Here is a 21289-nt window from a genome sequence, read left to right as displayed (position 1 = left end):
GGTTGGCCCCAGGCACTGAGGATGGCACCATGGCCTCACCTCAGGTACTAGAATGGCTCAGTTTCTGAGCAACAGAGTAACAGCCCCAGATGGGCAGAGTATCACCCCCTACTGGGCTTGTCAGGTGGATCTCTGTCAGGGTGCATGCGGTAGTCTGTCTCTCTGCCTCTCCACCTCTCACTTAATAATAATAATAATAATAATAATAATAATAATAATAATAAAGAATACACTCTAGGCCCTGGCCGGTTGGCTCCCCGGTGGAGCGTCGGCCTGGTGTGTGGGGGACCCGGGTTCGATTCCCGGCCAGGGCACATAGAAGAAGCGCTCATTTGCTTCTCCACCCCCTCCCCCTCCTTCCTCTCTGTCTCAATCTTCCCCTCCCGCAGCCAAGGCTCCATTGGAGCAGGGATGGCCCAGGCGCTGGGGATGGCTCCTTGGCCTCTGCCCCAGGCGCTGGAGTGGCTCTGGTCGCAGCAGAGCGACGCCCCAGAGGGGCAGAGCATCCCTCCCTGGTGAGCGGAGCATCGCCCCTGGTGGGCGTGCTGGGTGGGTCCCGGTCGGGCGCATGCGGGAGTCTGTCTGACTGTCTCTCCCCATTTCCAGCTTCAGAAAGGAAAAAAAAAGAAAAAAGAATACACTCTAGAAGGAATAAATAGTAGGTTGGATGAACAAAGGATTGAGACAGTTATTTGGATGCTAAAGTTAAAAAACAACCAATTAGAGCAGCAAAAAAATAAAATTTAAAAAGAGGAGAAAGAGAAGAAGACAGGAACATAGTTAAAAGAACAAAATGGCAATAAACATGCACCTATCAATAATCACTTTAAATGTAAATGGCTTAAATGTTCCAATCAAAAGACATAGGGGAGCTAAATGGATAAGAAAACAAGATCCAGCTATATGCTCTCTATAAGATGCTCACTTTAGAATGAAAAGTACATACAGATTAAAAGTAAAAGGATGTAAAAAGATATTTCATGCAAATGGGAATGAAAGAAAAAACCTGGGGTAGCAATACTTATATTTACAAAATAGACTTTAAAACATAGGCTAGTAAAAGACAAAGAAGAACACTACATAGTAATGAAAGCAATCTATCAAGAGAATTGCTAACATCTATGCACCTAACACGAGAGCACCTAAATATGTAAAGCAAAACTTGACAGACATAAAGGAGAAATTGATAGTACATGGTTGACAGATTGCTAGCAAGGGATTTTAACACTCCATTGACATCTTCCTAACAGAAAATCAACAAGGAAACATCAGAGTGAAATGACACACAAGATCAGCTGGATTAATTGATATCTTCAGAGCATTTCACCTCAAAACATCAGAATATACACTCTTTTTTTATATATTAACTAAGAGGCAGAGACAGACTCTCACGTGTGCCCCAATCAGGATCCACCTGGCCACCCCCCTACCATGGCAATGCTCTGACCCTCTGGGGCTGCTGCTCTGTCTCTTGGCAACAGCCATTTTAGCACCTGAGGTGAAGACATGGAGCTATTCTCAGCATCCAGGGCCAACTTGCTTGAACCATTCGAGTCATGGCTGTGGGAAGGGAAGAGAGAGGAAGAGAAGGAGGAAGGGGAAGGGTGGAGAAGCAGACAGTTGCTTCTCCTGTGTGCCCTGACCAGGAATCAAACCCAGGACTTCTACACACCAGGCCAATGCTCTACAGCTGAGCCAACCAGCCAGGGCCATATACACTTTTTTTGAGTGCACATAGAACATATTCTAAGATAGACCACATGTAAAGACACAAAACAGTCTCAATAAATTTAAGAAGATTGAAATTCTATAATGCATCTTCTCTGACCATAATGGTATAAAACTAGAAATCAATCACAAGAAAAAAACAAAAACCACATAAAGACATGGAGGCTTAATGACAAGTTACTAAACAATGAATGGGTTAACAATGAGGTCAAGAAAAAAATCAAAAGATACCTTCATACAAATGAAAATGAGAACACAACAACCCAAAATCTATGGACTCAGAGAAAGCAGACTTATCTCAAGAAACAAGAAAACTCTTAAATAAACAATCTAACTTTACACTTAAAGGAACTTGAAAGAGAACAACAAATAAAACCCAAAGTGAGTAGGAGAAAGAAAGGAATAAAGACTAGAGCAGATAAATAAAATAGAGTCTAGAAAACAATACAAACGATCAATAAAATGAAGAAATGGTTCTTTGAAAAGATAAATAAGACTGACAATCTTTTAAGCAGATATATTAAGAAAAAAAGAGAGAAATCACAGACAAATAAAAATAAAAATAAAATAGGTGAAGTAACAACTGATAAGAAAGAAATATAAAAGATGGTAAGATAATATTACCTAAAACTATATGCCATTAAAACTATAGGCTATCCTGGAAGAAATGGATAAATCTTTAGAAATATGCAATTCTTCCACAACTGAATCAGGAGAAATCAGAAATCCTAAATAGATCAGTTACAACAGCTAATGAAACTGAAGCAGTAATCCAAAAACTCCAAACAAACAATAGTCCTGGACTGGTTGGCTTCACTGGTGAATTTTGTCAAATATTCAAAGAACTAACACTTCAGAAATTCAAAAGGAGGAAATAGTTCCAAGCTCATTTTACAAGGCAGGATTATTCTAATTCCAAAACCAGATAAAGACACTACAAAGAAAGACAATTATAGGCCAATATTCCTGATGAACATAGATGCTAAAATTCTCAACAACATATTAGCAAATATCAATCAGACAACAAGAAGAAATAAAAGGTATCACGATTAGAAAGGAAGAAGTAAAATTATCATTATTTGCAGAAGACATGATAGTGTATACGGAGAACGCTAAAGATTCCAACAAAACTACTAGAACTGATAAATTCAGTAAAGTAGCAAATAAATAAATATCCAGAAATCAGTTGCATTTTTATACACCAATAATAAATTATCAAACAGGAAAACTAAGGAAACAATTCTAATTCCAATTGCTTCAAAAAGAATAAAATACCTAGAAATAAATTAACCAAAAGTATAAAATACCTATATTTGGAAAATGATAAAACACTGAAAAGGGAATTTGAAGAAGATACAAATAAACAGAAGCATATATCATGTTCATAGATAAAAAGAAATGACATCATTAAAATATTCATACTACCCAAAGTAATCTATAGATTCAATACAATACTTATCAAGACACCAATGGCATATTTCACAGAAGTAGATCAAATATTCAAAAAATTTATATGGAATCATAAAAGACCTCAAAAAGCCATAGCAATCTTGAGAAAGGATTGCGAAATTGGAGATATGATAATACTTGATCACAAACTATAATACAAGGCCATAGTTATCAAAACAGCATGGTACTGGCATAAGAACAGACATACAGATTAATGGGACAGAGTAGAGAACCCAGAAATAAACCCATACTCTTATAGTCAATTAATATTTGACAAAGGAGGTAAAAAAACATACAATGGGGTAAAGACAGTCTATTCAATAAATGTTGTTGGAAAATTGGACAGACACATGCAAGAAAATGAAACTAGACCACCCCTTCTTATACTATATACAACAGTAAACTCAAAATGGATTAAAGACTTAAATATTAGATTTGGAACCATTAAAATTCCTGGAAGAAAACATAGGCAGTAAAATCTCAAACATTTCTCATAGAAATAATTTTTCTAATATATCACCTCAGGCAAAGGAAACAAAAGAAAAAAATAAACAAATGGGACTATATAAAAATAAAAAAGTTTTTGCACAGTAAAGGAAACAATCAACAAAATGAAAAGACAACTCACTGAATGGGAGAATGTATTTGCCATATATCAGATAAGGGCTTTATATCCAAAATTTATAAGGAAATCGTGAAACTCAAAACCAAAAAAATCTCCACAAAGAATCCAATTAAGAAATGGGCAAAGGACCTGAATAGACACTTCTCCAAAGAGGACATATAGATGACCAATAGGCTTCTGAAAAGATGTTCAACATCACTAGTTATCACAGGAATGCATATAAAAACCACAATGAGATTTCACTTACACCTGTCAGAATGTCTATCATCAGTAAATCAACAAACAATAAGTGTTGGAGAGGTGGAAAAAAGGGAACACTTGGGCACTGTTGAAAATGCAGATTGGTGCAGCCACTGTGGAAATCACTATGAAGTTACCTCAAAAAATTAAAAATGGAACTGCCTTATGACCCAGCAATTTTATTTCTGGGAATGCATCCATAAAACCCCAAAACACTAATTCAAAAGCATATGTGCACCCCTATGTTTATTGCAGCATTAATTACAATAACCAAGACCCAGGAAGGAGCCCATGCTCCCATCATTAGGTGTGTGGATAAAATAGCTGTGGTATATGTACACAATAGAATACTACTTAGCCTTAAAAAAGAAGAAAATCTTTTTGGACAGCATGGATGCACCTGTAGAGTATTATGTTAAGTGAAATAAGCCAGTCAGAGAAAGACAAGTATTTATATATGATTTCTCTTATATGTGGAATCTAATGAACAAAATAAGCTAACAAACAAAATAGAAACAGACTCAGAGAACAAACTGACAACTGTCAGAGGGGAAGGGATTGGTTGCTGGGTAAAAAAGTTGAAGGGATTAAGCAAAAAAAAAAAAAAGAAAAGAAAAGAAAACCAAGCTCATAGACACAGACAGCAGTATAATGATTACAATGTTACCAGAGGGAAAGGGGCTGGGGGAGGTAGAAGAGGGTAACAGGGGGAATAAATGGTGATGGAGGGGACTTGCCTGGGTGTGATGAACACACAATACAATATACAGGTGATGTATTATAGAATTATTAAGTGGTAAGTAAATAAACTACATCAAGGAGATATTCAGATTATACAGTGTATTTAGGAAAAACCTTCCCAATATCAAAGGCTGTTAAATGGTGACAATTACAAAGTAAACTCACAAGTCAAGAGAAAAATATTAACTTGTAATGTTAGAGTTCTTTTTTTTTAAATAAATACAGCATCTTTAATATAAATAAACAAACAAATAAATGCAGCATCTTGTTTCTTGAGGAAAATAAATCACCTTGCACGTTGGGGCAACGGTACTGCATGTGCGTGAAGAAAAAGTGGGTCAGCTCAGGAAACCACAGTAACACTCTGGGTTTACACCAGTGCCATCAGAAGAGCCATTGGTAAGGACAAGCAAAGAAGCACAGTTTTTAACCGGTGTAGTCTTCTGTCCTTTATAATAAACCTTAAAAAAAAAGTTGTGATGCTGGGAGTCCCCTTTATGTTAAACACAATGGCTGACTGGTTATGTCAACAGAAAGTGGCAGAATATGGAGCAAGGTGCAACCTCAGTCTGGGCCCCAATGAAGCAGCTGTTCGTCTGAGTTATGTTCAAGTTCTGAATGCCATTATTTCCATAAGAGACTGCTAGATGACCACAAAAGAATAACTATCTCACCTGGTCTATGGTAACAAACAGGGAGGAGATGAATTTTAGAAACACTGGGCCATTTTCTAAATGAGAAATCCTGCTAACGACCTTAGAAGCTTTCACCGGTCATGGGAGCAACGCTATGAACCCGAGTTAGTGCTCTCTAGGAAAATGAAGACATATGCTCTAATATAGCTCTTAAAATACTCCATTTATAAAATTTAAATTGTATTCATACTCTTGAAATGTCTACTTCACCAAGTTTTCTTTACATCAGGTGTGTCTAATTTAAATATTATATTCAAACAATCAAAATGTTTCTCATTGATCTACTGATTAACACAACGAGGGAGAAAAGGACAAGACATTTGCATCACAATTTAAAATGTGCAAGAAAATTAGTTAGGATAAATATTTATTTCCACATAACATTTCTTATTTGTGAAAAACACAATATCCTAGTCACAGGTACACATTACTTAAACTTTGCAATAAGTTACATTCAAAATATTCACTAATTTTGACCTGGAATCTGAAATCAGAAGGAAATATATATGCTACATTACTCTTATATTTCTTATAATTTCAAAATATTAGGATTAACATAGGGATATCATTAAAATTCACACAAGAACAAAATGGCTATAAAAATACTCAGAAATACAGAATTTCATTGGATAGATTGCTTATTCAAATAAGTGATCATGTGAAAGTTTTAACTCACTATGATTATTTTTAGCAGAACAGTTATTAATATATTAAAACACTGAGTGGCTGCATATGGGACTGACTGGCTGTACAGCTAGTCTAAATCATAAAACAATGGGAATGTTTACAACATAGTATCTGTATTATAAAATACACAAAGGCAACATATTTAGAATGGAAATTTCTGTATTTTTTCCTTAGCATTTATAAACACAGACTTTTTTAACTGCATATTCATCATATATATATATATATATATATATATATATATATATATATATATATATTTAGGCTTATGTTCCATAAAAGAAATGGCTCCTTAAAAGATTGTGAGGGGAATTTCTCAGAAGGTATCAAAATGTTGACTGTAATGAAGGCTTTGTTATTGTTGTATTTCCCTCATAACCTTAATCTCAAGAGCATTTTTTCACTTTTCATGTTCACTTATACACAAAATATAAAATTAATAGTTTAGAAAAGCAACAGGGCCCTGGACAATTATCAGATTAGACACTGAATATTATGAGGTTGAGATCACTGGTCATTTTTAGGACACAAGAATACTATGAGATTTAGTCTTTATTAACTTTGTATTTACCTGAAGTGAAAGAAACACTGTATTTTAGGTAATGCTCAAAATTTCTTAACTTTTCTTCCTCTTGTATAAGCTTAGTAAAGATGATTTCATATGAACTGAAATATCTACAGAAGCTTCTCAAACAGAAATCAAAAATTTCATTTAAAAGATTATTTTTCTACAACATGCATTTAATTAAAAAGTAGAAAAGAGCTTTTCAGAAAAAAATTTTTATCTGGAGATGTCAGTCTAACATTAGAACATGATTCAGAGGCAACACAAGCATCACATGACCTTTAGCAGCAGAATAACTGTACAGGAGTAGAATTTCTTGTGCAATGACTCAGCATTGGTATTCCATGATATGCATGTAAGAGGGTTATTTGGAAAATATTTGTTGTCAATGGGAGAGAAATTTAACAGTTTATTTCTGATAAAGAGTTTTTTTTTAAATCTCATAAAACTTACAAAGGTTTTCTAAAGCATTTCATGCAAGCCAAGTTTATTTGATCATGTAATTACAACTTGAATTTTAAGCAAATTCTACTTGACTCTTTGTATTGGTGTCTGATCCTTTAAAAGAAGTTGTGAATAGGTTTCTATATATTTTTTCAAATTTAGGTTTTAGTTACATGTAAATTCTTAAGTATTAAATGTATCATATTAAATCAAGAAAATGCATAAATTTAATTATTAAAAAATGTTTTCTAACTAAATCTTTGATTTGGGTCTTCTGAAATAAGTCACTAATGCAAAGCTATAAAAAATAAGAAGTAAGACTACCTTTCAAAATTCTTCTCCATGAATCTACCAAGTATTTTCAGGTCACTACAATAGGAAAATACAAACTAGGTAAATATGACTTATCTCTTTAAGAAAGCTATTGCTCTCGTAAAACTGACAATGAGAATCCAGTGTTTACAAACGCCTAATATACAGCTAGGAGTGCAGAGGCTCTTGCATTAGCTACTGTGTATGCTCAGGAGGGTGTCTCACTGCTCAGAAGTTTAAACACAGAAATGAAACAAGTATTGCACTACTTACAGTATGAAGGTGGATTTGGGATGAGAGACAGAATTTACAATACATGATAAAAGCAGTTTTATTCATAATTGTGGCACTCTTCTCATATATTTGTAAAAAATAAATTGAAGATCAAGTTATAGACAAGTCTCCCTGTCAACACCTTGCTGTGAGTCAGCTTTCTTCTCTTTTCGGCTTTCATTGCTACAGGGAGGAAAAGGAGAAATTTATTACTGCAGTCCAGAATGGCTACCTAAGATCTGCTTGTTCAGACACAAAACCCATCAACCCCAAAGCACCGCATGGGTGCTCAGGCATTGCTCTTTCATGCTGCAAAGCATACATAGATAGAGAGCAACAATTAAAAATCCTCTGTACTTAGTGAGATAGAAACCAAGCTGCAGAATGGGGAAAATTAAAAAGACAAAAAACAAAACAAAACAAAAAAACAGAACCAAAACCCAGACATTTTTAAAACACTTCCAAAAGCATGCAAGATTAATACCATGGTTTCATTTGGGGCAAATGAATCACTGTTGATTACTGAAAACGTCAGTCATGCCCTATTTTAGGATAGCACCGACACTACAAATGACACAAAAAAGATGTCACAGCAGGTTTCTGTGGGTGCTGCTGCCAGCAGCCTGTCCTCATTTATGTACTGGATCCTGCTTCTCAGTGAGAACGGTGTCCGGGTCAGGAGGACAGAAACACCTCGGCAGGTCAGGAAGCAGGTGGTCACCCCACACACTGCCTTCCAGACACCTGTGCTGCCTCTTCACAGGCAAGGCCTGTCCATCAGAGGAACAATGTTTCACCTCATTCCAGAGTAAACTCATCCCCAAGTGGCCTCTATTTTTATCTATTCTTCGTTAATTTTATTGATGGGCAAGAAGGTAATGTGACTCTCTTATTTTTGTCTTCATTTTCTACAATATTTTTCTGATATACATTTTTCTTACTCTCATGTCAACAGTTTTATGAAAAATTCAAACAATGTGTTCACATGCATGAAGCTCACACCAAGAGAATAAACTTCCGGAGGGCAGGGGGTTCCCTCCCCACAGCTCCCACCACAGAATCCTCCGCACCTGAGCTGCTCTGTGTCCCTCCCCGCTGCTGGCGCAAAGGGTAACCCACAGCCGGCTGGGCCCTGGGCCTTGAGGCCGGACAAACCCAGATGCTATGACTGTAAACTTAGGTCCTTAATAGAAACTTAGAAAATAGTTGCAGGAGGGGAAATCCTTGGTTTTATAACTCTTCTCCAAGTAATAAAGTGATAGTTAAAACCCTTTTTTTCGATGCAGCTTTTATAATGGTCAGTAACTTAGACACATTCTAAGAATGTGTTTTTTAAGTTGTTTTTCCTCCAGTTGAAGCTAGAAACAGCCCTTCTCAGTTGTCACCACCACCCGGCACCATCAGGTAAGAAGTGCCGGAGCTTCTGCCATCGGTGGCACACTGCCAGCGCTGAGAGCTGGTGTGAGCGCGTGTCTATGGCGCCCGGTGGGTGCCTGCCGCGCTTCTCAGCACACACTTACTTACAGGTCAGAGCAAAGCAACTTTTTTTCACTTTTCTCCTTCCATGAGAAGAGATGACAGTGTGCACAGGATGTGTTGAGAGGCTTAATTCTGTATTTTTAACTCTTCCATCTAAATGACTCATTTTCTTCTACTTTCAGTTCCTTTCATCTGACAAGTGTCTGCTACCCTACTCTCCAAATTCATTTGTCCTTGGGCTCTACCTGGCTCCCAGTTTCTTCCGTCAAACAAAGCCAATGAAAAGGAAGAGCAGGGGGCAGTGAAGGAAGCCCTGGGCTGGGACAGAAAATTACATTCATTTCCTAGACGCTAAGATTTAGCTTCTCTGGAACTTTGTTTCCTCATCTCTAAAGCAGTTCAGACTAGATGGCCAAGTTCTCTTGCAGCTGGAATGCCAGGATTCTGAGCCAGGTATTCGCCTACTCCAGTGAACTTTATTTTAGAATAACAGGTCCTATCCATAGGAGGTTGCAGGGACAGAGACATACTGGCCTCCACATATGCATAGCTCCTATAGATGCAATGCTCTATTCCATAACCTTTTGTTAAGCGAGCAAAATCCTCATGCATTATTAGTTACCAAGCAGTTAAAAAAAATCAGAATATTAGCTTGATTCACAGACATGCTTCCTCCTGATGTCCTTGCTTTGGTCATTCCGGTTGTTCAGTTACAACGACAACCAATTATGATTAGTTTTTTTCTCCTCTTTAAAACCAGTGGTTTTGTTCTACAACACATCATCTGTACAATTAAGGGCAATCTTTATATCTTTTTTGTGACTTGTCTATTTATGTGCTTTGTCTATTTTTTTCTCACAGGTTTTTAGGCTTCCCTCCCAATATTAAGAGTTCGGTATATATTAAAGATATATACTGTGATATAGTTGTAAATATTTTTTCCTGTATTTTTTTAAATTATATTTTGACTTTGCTTATGGTCATTTCTGTAATATAACTTAAAAATATTTATGTAAACAATTTTATTAATCATTGCTTTTATTGTATCAGATTTTGAGTCATAGTTAGAAAGCTTTTCTCTAGATCAAGGTTTCTTGTAATACCTGTATGGTTTCATGTTTTGCTTTTTAATTCCTTGAGTCATCTTATGTGTGGTGTGTGGTACTTAACTTTTTTCAAATGGCTAACTGGCGCCTGACCAGGCGGTGGCGCAGTGGATAGAGTGTCAGACTGGGATGCGGAGGACCCAGGTTCGAGACCCTGAGGTTGCCAGCTTAAGTGCGGCTTCATCTGGTTTGAGCAAAGCTCACCAGCTTGGACCCAAGGTCGCTGGCTCGAGCAAGGGGTTACTCGGAAGGCTGAAGGCCCATGGTCAAGGCACATATGAGAAAGCAATCAATGAACAACTAGGGTGTTGCAGGGAAAAACTGATGATTGATGCTTCTCATCTCTCTCCATTTCTGTCAGTCTTTCCCTATCTAGCCCTCTCTCTGACTCTCTCTGTGTCTCTGTAAAAAGAAAAAAAAATCAAATGGCTAACTGGCATTTTATTGAATGCCCATGAGCATTTATTGAAGCCTCCATCTCCAGCCCAGTGATTGGAGGTGCCACCTTTATCATAATCTAATTTCCATAGGTAGTTGGATCTATTTCTGGTTTCTGTTCTATTGTTTATTTGTCTGTTTATGTACTTGTACTGTAGTCTTCTTCTTTTTTATTAATTTTATTGGGGTGACAATGGTTAATAAAATTATATATGCTTCAAAAACAATTAAAACAAGTGGTTTTGATATTAAATTAGATTTCAGCACACTATGAAGCAGAAATTTTATAACTACCTCAAAACATCTATAAAAAATATCAACGTAAATTTTCTTACTATGTGACTATTATTCTATTCCTTATTACATTGATTTTTTCATTGCCAATCAATTCTAAACTTTCATTGTAATAACTATATTACACATATTTATTAGACATATCTATTATGTACTATTATAATACATATTGCATATCTATTATATGACATATATAACATGTATAATATAATATATGTATACTATATCATATAGTACTCTGTAAAGACCAAGGGATACAAGATGGAAAAGACAGTGTTCCTGCCCTTGAGGAGTTACAATTGAAAGTAAAATAAAGTTATTAACCTTATTTTTTTCAAAAGAGAGCAAAACTTGACCCTCTTCTTATGCTTCTAAGCAATCTTGAAACCATTATTTTTCAATGATACCAAATAGTAGTTAAGGAAAACATTTATCCAACAGTCATGACAGGGTCTAGGAAATCAGAGCAAGAAAGAGAATCCAGAATAGAAGACTGTGGTGGGACTGGAGGGGAGTAGGGAGGGTGGTCCCAGAGCCTAGACTGCCTCCAAATGCTGCTTTTCCCAGCGGTGCAGGTACCTTCCCAAGAAATGTCAATCTTGGGTGTCATTTTTATAAAGCATAGCAGTTGCTCACTTATTCTGATGCAATAAGACCTATTTCTACCAATCCATTCAATAAGCCACAGAAGAGTTTGTCCCATGTATGAATAGCACTGGTGAGCTGGGATCAAGTTAGATATCCCACAGATGTGGAAGAATGTGCAGTTAGTTTTTAGATCCTTCTTTTAGTTAAACTGGATAAAATACTCTTGACAACAAAAAGTGAATAAAAGTTGAAGAAAATATAACTGCTATTCCAAACTCCACTAACTAAAAGTATCAAGGCATATCTGTTAGGTATGTAGGGTTTATGCAAGAATGAAAAACTAGGGACAGGAAGGTGGGGAGCCAGCTTAGGTCTCAAGAGAAATAGATGCTGGTAACCTGGTTTTTGGCCAGGTTTTGCCCATAGATAATTGTCTAGCAGGCACAAGGTTTTTATAGTTCCTAGTCATCATGTTTCAACATCCCAAAGAATATAAAGAGAAATACTGTATTGCTATTATTAATATTGGTTTTAGGATTTTTGGAAGCCACACTTTCTGTCAGTTTCCACTGTTAGAAGATGAAAGACATTAACCACTAACCCTAACCAAGAGATATTTTTTTTTCTCGTGGAAACCTACAGATTTTATTACATCTAAAGGTAAAAAGCAACAACAACAAAAAACAAACAAAGAAAACACTCCAGGTAAACTTTCATTCCACAATAGTTTGAATCTTATGCTAGTGGGAATATATGTTCAAAGAATAAAAACAAGTGGTTATATCAAAATATAAAAGATGGTCTACTTCAAACTGGACCTGCTTAAAAGCACATTATTTCATTGTTCACTGAAGTTAATCTACTCTCTGAAGTAACCCAGATACATATTTTTAAAACAACTAGATCCTCTAGTAAAAAAGCATTACCTGACTTTACTATTTACTTTAAGGGGTTCCTAAAATTTCATGACATAAAAACTTTTGCTTGAATAATAAAAATAAAAAAAGAAACGGAGACAGAGTTTGCAGTATAGATCCATATAACAGCAGAAGAAAAGCCGTCTTCAAATTCTCCACATAATCCTATGTCTGGCATTTATTTTGAGCCCATAAACCTTGAGTTCATATTTTTTAAAATCAGAGAAATGCCCATTGTTAATATCAAAAGGTCAAAGGGTTTGAGAAATTATCTTTCTCATAACTCTGATTTTCTTCCAAGACTTCTAGCAAAACTGAATTACTGTGAGAATGAATCTATCAGGCTGCAGCAGGGACAGTTGGAAAAGAAAGACAAAGCATGTTTTAGAATAAAATTAGTGGCAGATTAAGGTTGGTTGAGGCTCTGGGCACAGAAGAAAATATAGGGCCTCTTATATTAGAAAAAAGTATAAAGTTGGGGTTTTGCAGGGGCCCGGGGCGCGTGTCCAGTGTACCTGCCATTAAATCCGCCTCTGAACAAAATATAACTTCTGTTTGAGCCAAGCAAAGAAAGACATGAAGATTTAAAGTTCAGTTAAAAGACAGTATCAATCAAAAGTCTTTGAGACAGCCTATTGAGTAATTTATATTAACCTCCTTTGGAGTAAGTGTTGGAGGTAGTTGCAGAGAATGGGGTGGGGTTGAAAAGGAAAAAGGGAGAGAGAGAGAGGGAGAGAGAGAAAGAGAGGGAGAGAGAGAGTGGGAGAGAGAGAGGAAGAGAGAGAGAGAGAGAGAGAGAGAGAGAATTCCCGGTTTCTTGGGTAAACTCTGCACATCTAATTTGTCTTATTTCTGCTGTTGGAGATAGAAATGACACTGAAGCAGCATGCCATTTTGGGGTGACAAAAACCAGCAACAAGAGACACTCTCTAAGGCTAATACAACCTCCTTTTCTAACCATGTTTCCAAAAATTTCTAATGAAGCCAGATAAGCTCGCAGGTTTGGAAGCATGGTGATGCATATATGAAAGTGCCCAGCTTTACAATCTCTTATTGCAAGGGATACATTTTCTTCTCTAATATAAAAATTTGATGTGATTGCTAAATACGGTTCTGTGAGATTTGTTGATTTATATATGATGTATTTGTATAAACCATGTGGGGACAAAGTTTACTCAAGCTTCAAACCCTCTTAAAGAGCTGAGTCGTCATAGGAATACCATAAACACTCAGTCTGATACTGGATCTAAGCCCACGACTCTGCATGCCTTTTGCCTCCCCAAAACTCACACAGAGAACATAGGCTGACCAGGTTTCCAGAAGACATCATTTAACATAAGGAAATACAATTAAAGAATAGGTTTGATGGAGAGGGTCTTACCTTTGGGGAATCAGCTTCTAGAGTGATTAGGAAGGGGAGCTTATGACAAAAATGTAATATAAAAATTAAGTAGAAAAAGTTAATTTAAGGTCATGAAAATAAAGGAACTTAATAATTAACCACTGTCCCAAATCCCTTAATCACTCTTTAATAAGAAGAAATATTAGTATAACATAGAGATTTTTCTTTCGATCAGCATCTAAGATGGCTGATAGTTTGAACACTTATTTATAAATTCTGGAAAATTCAGTTGGAAATCCTATGATGACTCTTGATATTCAAGGACATGCTCTTTCCCCAGCATGCATTTAAACTATCATCCACAACTACAGGAGTTATTTGTAATGTTTTCATACAGAGAAGTAAGAATAGACAGAACTTTCTGGAGCTGAAAGTTTTGGTGTAAGAAGGTTAGAGAAGATTTTCAAGGAGTTGAATAGGAGACTGGAAATACACTAAATACAAAATCACCATCTCATGTGCCATATGAGTTTTAAAAAGGATATGGGGGTGTGTAAAATGTGGTCAGACTTCAACAGTGTTCCTGAGAAGTGGGTGATAAGGGAATAGAATAAAATCTACTGCAGAAGATAGGGCAAAATGAATGTCCAAAGAGGTCGTGTACTGGGATTCATTTATAGCACCATCTCCCCACTGTCATAGTTTTGGAGTTAACTTTTAATTTGAAAGGGAGATGAAAAACATACTAACAAATGTGATCATTACAATTTCTACCCACTTTTCAAAAGATTTTTCTGAAATACTTTAAGATTTAAATTTGATGAAAAGTTATACTTTTGCTAATAGATTCATGTCATAAAATGACTGAAACAAGTATAAATTTACATCATTTTAGAATTCAAACCTTTTAGAAGGAAAGCTTGACTCCTTATCTTTTGAGTTATCAGCAGTAATCAGAAGGTTCCTCCACAAGGCGGTCTTTGACATTTCGTCAGAAATATTGATCACAGATGGATCATCTCTAGATAATTTACCCAAAATGAAATAATAAACATAAAATAAGTAATTGAAGTTATCTAGTGATAAAAATTTAAATATAGGACAGTCTTATGCCTTTGTATAATATTTTTGATAATTAAAGATTAAAAGTATATGTAGTTTGTTCAATTATTTAAAAAATTATAAAAAATAAAAATCTAAACAAAATATTCTAGTCACATAGAAACTTGTTTTGGCTACAGTTTTCCAAGTTCATTTCAAATTGTAGAGATCAGGGGCTGCATGCTCACTGCTTAGCCTCTTCCCCTAATAATCGTAGCACAGCAGACCACTTCACACTTCTGCTCAAACTCTACGTGGCTCCCACTTACCAGAGTAAAAGTCAAGTAGATGGACTATAAGGCTATGTCTCCACTCACTCTCTAACTTCATCTCCTGCTCTTACACCCCTGCTCTTTCCTCTCCAGCCACAATGCAATGGTCAACCGACTGTGGGTGCTGTGACACTATTGGCTCCTTGCTGCCTCAGCACCTTGTACTTGCTCGCTCTTCCACCTGTAATGTTCCCTCAGGTGGTACAACCCATTCACTCCTTTGTTCAAATGCCAACTACTCAGGCCTTCACTGGCTACTCTATTTAAACTGTCTATTTCCATCCCTTCATCACACCCTCATTCCTCTTTTTTGTTTGTGGTTTTTATTATACTTTTCATCATCTGAAATACTATACTATTTTACTCAGTCATTTGTTATTATCTATCTCCCCCAACCTCTAGTCTATTTGAATATAAGCTTCATGAGGGATTCTTAGTCATTGATCCACTGCTGTTCCCCTAGACAGAGCCTGGCACTTCGTGCTTATTCAATAAATATTTGTTGAACAAATAAAACAGCTGTGTGTTTGGCAGAGATCTTTTCAAATGGCTAGGGAAGCTTGTAATATCAGCACCTATAGTATGCTGGGTGCTTTTTTGCATTTTAAAATGGCATGGCACCAATTATAGGTGACATTCATAATGCTCTAAAACATTCCCAGGGCTAGAAACACAACCAAATTGCAGCAGGAGTAAATCATAGGCCAAATCAAGGAAAATTTCACTGAGGGAGAAAGTAGCACTCTTATTACTACTGCATGTTGAAATGATACTCTGCTATGAAAAAAAAAATTATGTTCTAAAGAAATCTTAGACTAACCTCACATGACCCTCATTGGTGATTGTTCAGCAGAAGGCAGAAGGCAACAAATCCAACTAAGAGAAACACTAAGGGTCTGAAACAAAACCCTTGGTCTTGCTGTCACTCCCTTACCAAATCCGGACATGTTCTTTAATTCCTCTAATCTGCCCAGCCTTTGGTAACTCAAAGCATATTATGTCAAGTAATTCCCAAGAGTGTCATGCGGAATACAAGTTTTTGTCTTGGGAGCAAATGGGTTTGGAAAATTCTGAATTAAACTTTTGAACTTTTAAAAAAATGAAGTACAATTTAGGTTTTTTAATATGCCAGTGTGCTTTGTGAATCTTCAAACTGGAAGACAGTATAGGACATTTTTCAAATTTATTTAACCACATAATCCTTTGAAAGGGTAACCACATGAAACTAGCATTCTACAGAATACACTTAGGAACATGCTGATTCAACTAACAATCAACAGGATTTCAAAACATACCTATTGTTTTAAAAAAAGATGAAACACTTTCTATACTTGTGCTCATACTTAAGTGGTGCAGGATTATATTTTTTCAATCTAGGGAATATGATTTTACAGTCATACTCTGAAGATCTAGAAGACTCTCTCCTACTTTCTTAACACTATAACAAATTTCTTCCTCAGAGAAATTTCTCCTTTGCTTTTTTTATTTTTAAACTGGCATTGCCTTATATTATTCTTAAATCCTTTGGGACCATATAAAGAGAATTTGGGGCCAAATAATCTTAAAATTTTTATTATAACCTAGAAATTTGATTTCTTCTGCTATGCCTTTGTGCATCCAGTTAGCATATTTTAGAAAGTTACATAATATTTCCTAAAATGACTGGTGAAACTAAATCCTTTAACTCAGAAACTAGATTATCTCTTTGGAAGTGCCTTTTTGGGATGGCCTCCCAAAGTTCAAACGTTGAGCTGTGATCCACTTAGTCAATACCTAGCTCATTTATCCCAGCATTGAATCCTGACTTGTCTTCAAGTCCTACTTTCAGAAGCTATGAAAGAGAGCTTTTGTATCCATTATAAATACGAGAAGAAAAGACTTCAAATAATAGCTCCCTCCCCCTCTTCATTGTACTGAGACAGAGTAATTTAATTCCTAGTTTTAATTCTTTTTATTCTAATACAACTTTAGCAAACCTCGACAGGAATCCATGCAGTACAAAATTTTTAAGCAGAGTGTGTAACAAAATGTTCCATTACTCAAACTTTTTTTTTTTTTACCTATATACCTTACCTGTAATGTCCTTCCAATGGAAGTTGTACTGTGCCCTCATCTTCCATAGCTAGCATAATTTGTTCTTCCTGGAAAAAGAAATGTAAAATATATATAGTGAGCCTGATGAATCTTCCTTTTTCATTGAAGAAGAAACACAGATTAATGTTTCACTATCTCATTAACCCCAGGACCTTCCACTTTGTTTGCATTCATTAATGCTAGCACAGGTCCTTTTAATAAAGAAAGCATCAGCTACCAGGAACAGAAGTAATTAATGAGAATTTTATATCACAAGGTAATTTAAATGCTAACAACAATCTCCTTGATGTTAAAACATGGTTAATTTCCAAGCAGATTTAAAAAAATTAATCTAAATTTTACCAGGACAAAAGTGTGAGTTATATAATTGTTTTTATTGTTATAAAGTTGAAGTTATCTTCCTAGCACGCTCTATTAGAAGGGAATAAGGATGTGTTTAGAGCAATGGTTCTCATACATGAGTCTACTTTAGAGTCATCGAAGGGCTTGTTAAAAATACATATTACTGGGCTCCATTTCCCGAGTCTCTTATTCAGTAGGTCTGAAGTAGGGCCCAAGAATTTACTTTTTTTTTAAGTTTCCAGATGACAACTGATAATGCTGGTCTGAGGCTCATACCTTGGGAACCACTACTCTAGAGACTTAAGAGACTTGAACACACTCAATAGAAGATATTTTCTTGTATGGACTAAAACATAGATGTGTTGGCTACTTAGGGATGCATGTTAGGTTTTTGTTTTATGCTTCAGATTTCTTGTTACAATAACAATATCCTGCCCTTTCTAAAGGGTAAAAATGCTTTATATATTTATTTCTTTGTATATAATGTTTAACATTATATCTTTGGGGTGAAGATAATCTTATGTTACCACACTGAAATGTCCTGGTTTAGTTTCAATAATGTTATTATCAACTTCTTTCCATATACCAAAAAAGAAACTTAGTTATATATAGATTATAGCTTTGTTTGATGAATTTATTTTCAAAGGGTCAGTTAGCAATGTGCAAGTTCAGAGAACTATTTGGCACCATTTAAAAATGTTAGCATTATTGGCCCAAACTCTAGAAATGACATTTTAAGTTGTGTAAAGTTAAAGAGCAGGGTAAATCCCTGACCAAATGGGAACTGAAAAGAGAAAAGAGAAATAACTTAGAGGATCATTGTCCCTGTCAGTAGCTCAGCAGTAGTTTGGCTAATTTAAATCAGCTTCAGGAGAGATAGGACCTTTGGCTGATGTCATTAACCGGAGCACACAAGGCTGTTCCTAGCATCCTTGGTATGCAGACCTCGTTTGCACATTGCCTAGACTGAAGAGACCTAGCCATATTTTTTGTTACTTAAAGAAACAGTGTTTGCTAGAGCTTTTTTAACCTATGAATATATAATATAATGTAGGGGCAGTTCTCATTTTTACTATTGGAGTGCTTGCTTATACATCTAACCTGCTGACCAAGGCAGGCTTCCCTCTGCTGGGATCCTGGCCGTTCTACATACCAAATATCTCTGTCCAGACTATGCTGTGGAATTAAGGAGAGGCCAGGGGAGTGCATGAGTTCTGCTGCTTATGTGTTTATAAGCGCCCCTCCTTCCAAACCCTGCTACATTTATTTATACTCTGTGGTACCAATGGCACGTGTCTCTTACCTCTTTGCATTGCAAAAATTAACTCTCTTTCTCTGTTGTTAAATTTTTTCTTTAAGGCCCATGAGATGTACTTTATTACTTGTGTATAATGCCTGTTCCTCCTGGCATTTGGCAGTACTATTAGAATCAATTTATGTTGAGTAGAAAGTACCATTGGTTTTAAATTACACATTTAATCATCTGAGCAGAGCTATTCTGCAGCCTAGAATGAGGCATGCCTTGAAATTGGGTTAGTCACTATATATGGAACGTAAGATATATGTCATATTAACTTACAGGCACATCTTAGAGCCCATGAGCAGAGCATCTGTATTCTTTCAGACAGGTATTATTATTTTTCTGAAGAAAAGGTAACCTTAACAAACATGGATGAACATAAAGTGGAAACATTCAGTGATCCCAAATGCTATTTAAGTAAAACCAAGATATAAGCAAAATGCAATTCTTTCCTTTATTATCCACTGAAAGTTAAGCGTTTTATATAGTATTTTCCCGAACTAACTCAGAATAAAGTGTCAGAAAGGCATGTAGAAAGGTTTACTAAAAGAGCAAAATTCCAGAAAGCTGAAGAGAAGGACAGCCATCAATGCCGAGGTGACCTGGCAGCAGAAAACCAAGGCTCGGGATACAATCGAACAGCAAGAAAACTTGGGCCAAAGCTTTGGGAACAATTTTGTTTTTTCCTCAGATGATTTTCCACTTTTCTTTCAAATTGCTTTCAATAATTATTTTGCACTCTGTGGCTTGTTAGCATGTGTGGGCTTTATACTAGTCATAATTCTATCCAAACAAAAACTCATCACCTCTAAAGATAGCATTTCCAAGCCATGCTTATCTGAAGAGAAGGTGGCAGAGCAGCCGCTGCCTTCCATGCCAGAAGGAGGTTGGGTGGGCCCAGTGCTCGGGATGGAGGCCGGCTGCATCCGAGGCAGCACTCTAAGGAAGCCAAAAATTGAGACTTTCTGGGGAGGAGCAGTCAAATCAGGCACGAGCCATCACGACAGCCACAACCTAGTTTATCTCAGTTATACAGGAAAAGAAAGACAGTGAGAGCACAACACTAACTGGGTGTCCATCACTTTGAAAGAGAATGAGGTCCATTCGGCACCCCATTTACACAGGGTCCGTCACAAATATGCTGAATCCTACCTATAACACGATGAAGATGTTAAAAGGACAATGATCAAACTTTACCAAGAATATTTGAGGGGGTTTGCCAATTTAAGGAATATTCATTCTGCGATTGAATACCAACTTTTAATTAAGATAGTCCAAAGCATTTTTCAGATATTAAATAAGGGAAGGACAGTTAATGCTATATCCAGTAAAAGGCAGCAAAATTGAGGCTTAAAAACAACCAATGGGTATACAACATAATCGAACACCAAAATGATCTGGAGATGTTTTCTCTAAATCTGTGTCACCCCGTTAAAATTAATTGTTTAAATAAAATTATTTAAAAACAACAAATAAACAAACAAAACCCAATCTATTCAAAAGCACTCAAACATCTACTGAGCATGTATTATGTGCTAGGCCCATAGTGAATAATAATCCAGGAGATATTTAACAAATATATGTTAAGCATCAATGTTTTTCAACCACTGGTCCTCAGACTAGTCCGCTAGAAATTTCGTGCTGTTCCGTGAAAGCGTTATGCACCTTGATGCCATATGAAGATTATAGACCCAATGATCTTAGTCAAATTCTCTATGGCAGGGTGATTTCTGCCTTAGCAATCTCTGAAATAATTCTCCTATTTTCACCAGTCCCCAAGTGTAAAAAGTTTGAAAACCATTGGTCTACATGACAAGTAGTCTAGGTACTAGGAATACAGCAGAAAAAAAGAAACTTATTTGTTCAGTTTGGGAGTAGAAGAGATGAAACTTGAGGTAGGAAGAAAATAGGTAGTCCAAGGAAAAAATGTAGTTACAAATAAGAAGTGTTTGTATGACAATGAACAATCAGCCTGCCTGGAGCCAAAGCCTGTGCTGAGTATTATTGGAAAATAAAATTGGAGTTTATTTGTGGGGTATTTTATTTATTTACTTTTTAGTAAGAGAGATGAAGACAGAGAGACACAGAGAGAGAAATATAGGGACAGACAAACAAGAAGGAGAGAGATAAGAAGCATCAATTCATTGTGGCACCTTAGTTTTTCATTGATTGCTTTCTCATGTGTACCTTGACCGGGGGCTACAGCAGAGCATGTGACCCCTGGCTCAAGCCAGCAACCTTGTGCTCAAGCTGGTGA

At 36.2% G+C, this 21289-nt stretch overlaps 1 protein-coding gene across 6 annotated transcripts in view; it reads right to left on the bottom strand.

Moving 5' to 3' along the window:
- Window positions 1-4994: 4994 nt before the first annotated feature.
- Window positions 4995-21289, bottom strand: part of SLC4A10 (solute carrier family 4 member 10) — a 317469-nt gene continuing 301174 nt past the window's right edge. For 5 of the 6 annotated variants that reach the window (XM_066344965.1, XM_066344963.1, XM_066344967.1 and 2 more), the window contains 3 exons: window positions 17370-17437; window positions 14828-14944; window positions 4995-7942 (listed from right to left, as the gene is read on the bottom strand). In XM_066344965.1, the coding sequence (XP_066201062.1) occupies window positions 7876-7942; window positions 14828-14944; window positions 17370-17437 (252 nt within the window). In that variant the 3' untranslated portion in view covers window positions 4995-7875. Of the gene's footprint in view, window positions 7943-13962; window positions 14002-14827; window positions 14945-17369; window positions 17438-21289 lie in introns of all 6 variants that reach the window. The other variant, XM_066344966.1, reaches the window with a different exon arrangement.

The sequence above is a fragment of the Saccopteryx leptura genome, chromosome 7, assembly GCF_036850995.1.
Source record: "Saccopteryx leptura isolate mSacLep1 chromosome 7, mSacLep1_pri_phased_curated, whole genome shotgun sequence".
In the NCBI taxonomy this organism is placed as follows: Eukaryota; Metazoa; Chordata; class Mammalia; order Chiroptera; family Emballonuridae; genus Saccopteryx; species Saccopteryx leptura.
The sequence above is the reverse complement of the archived record's forward strand: the minus strand, read 5'-3'. Positions and strand labels throughout refer to the sequence as shown.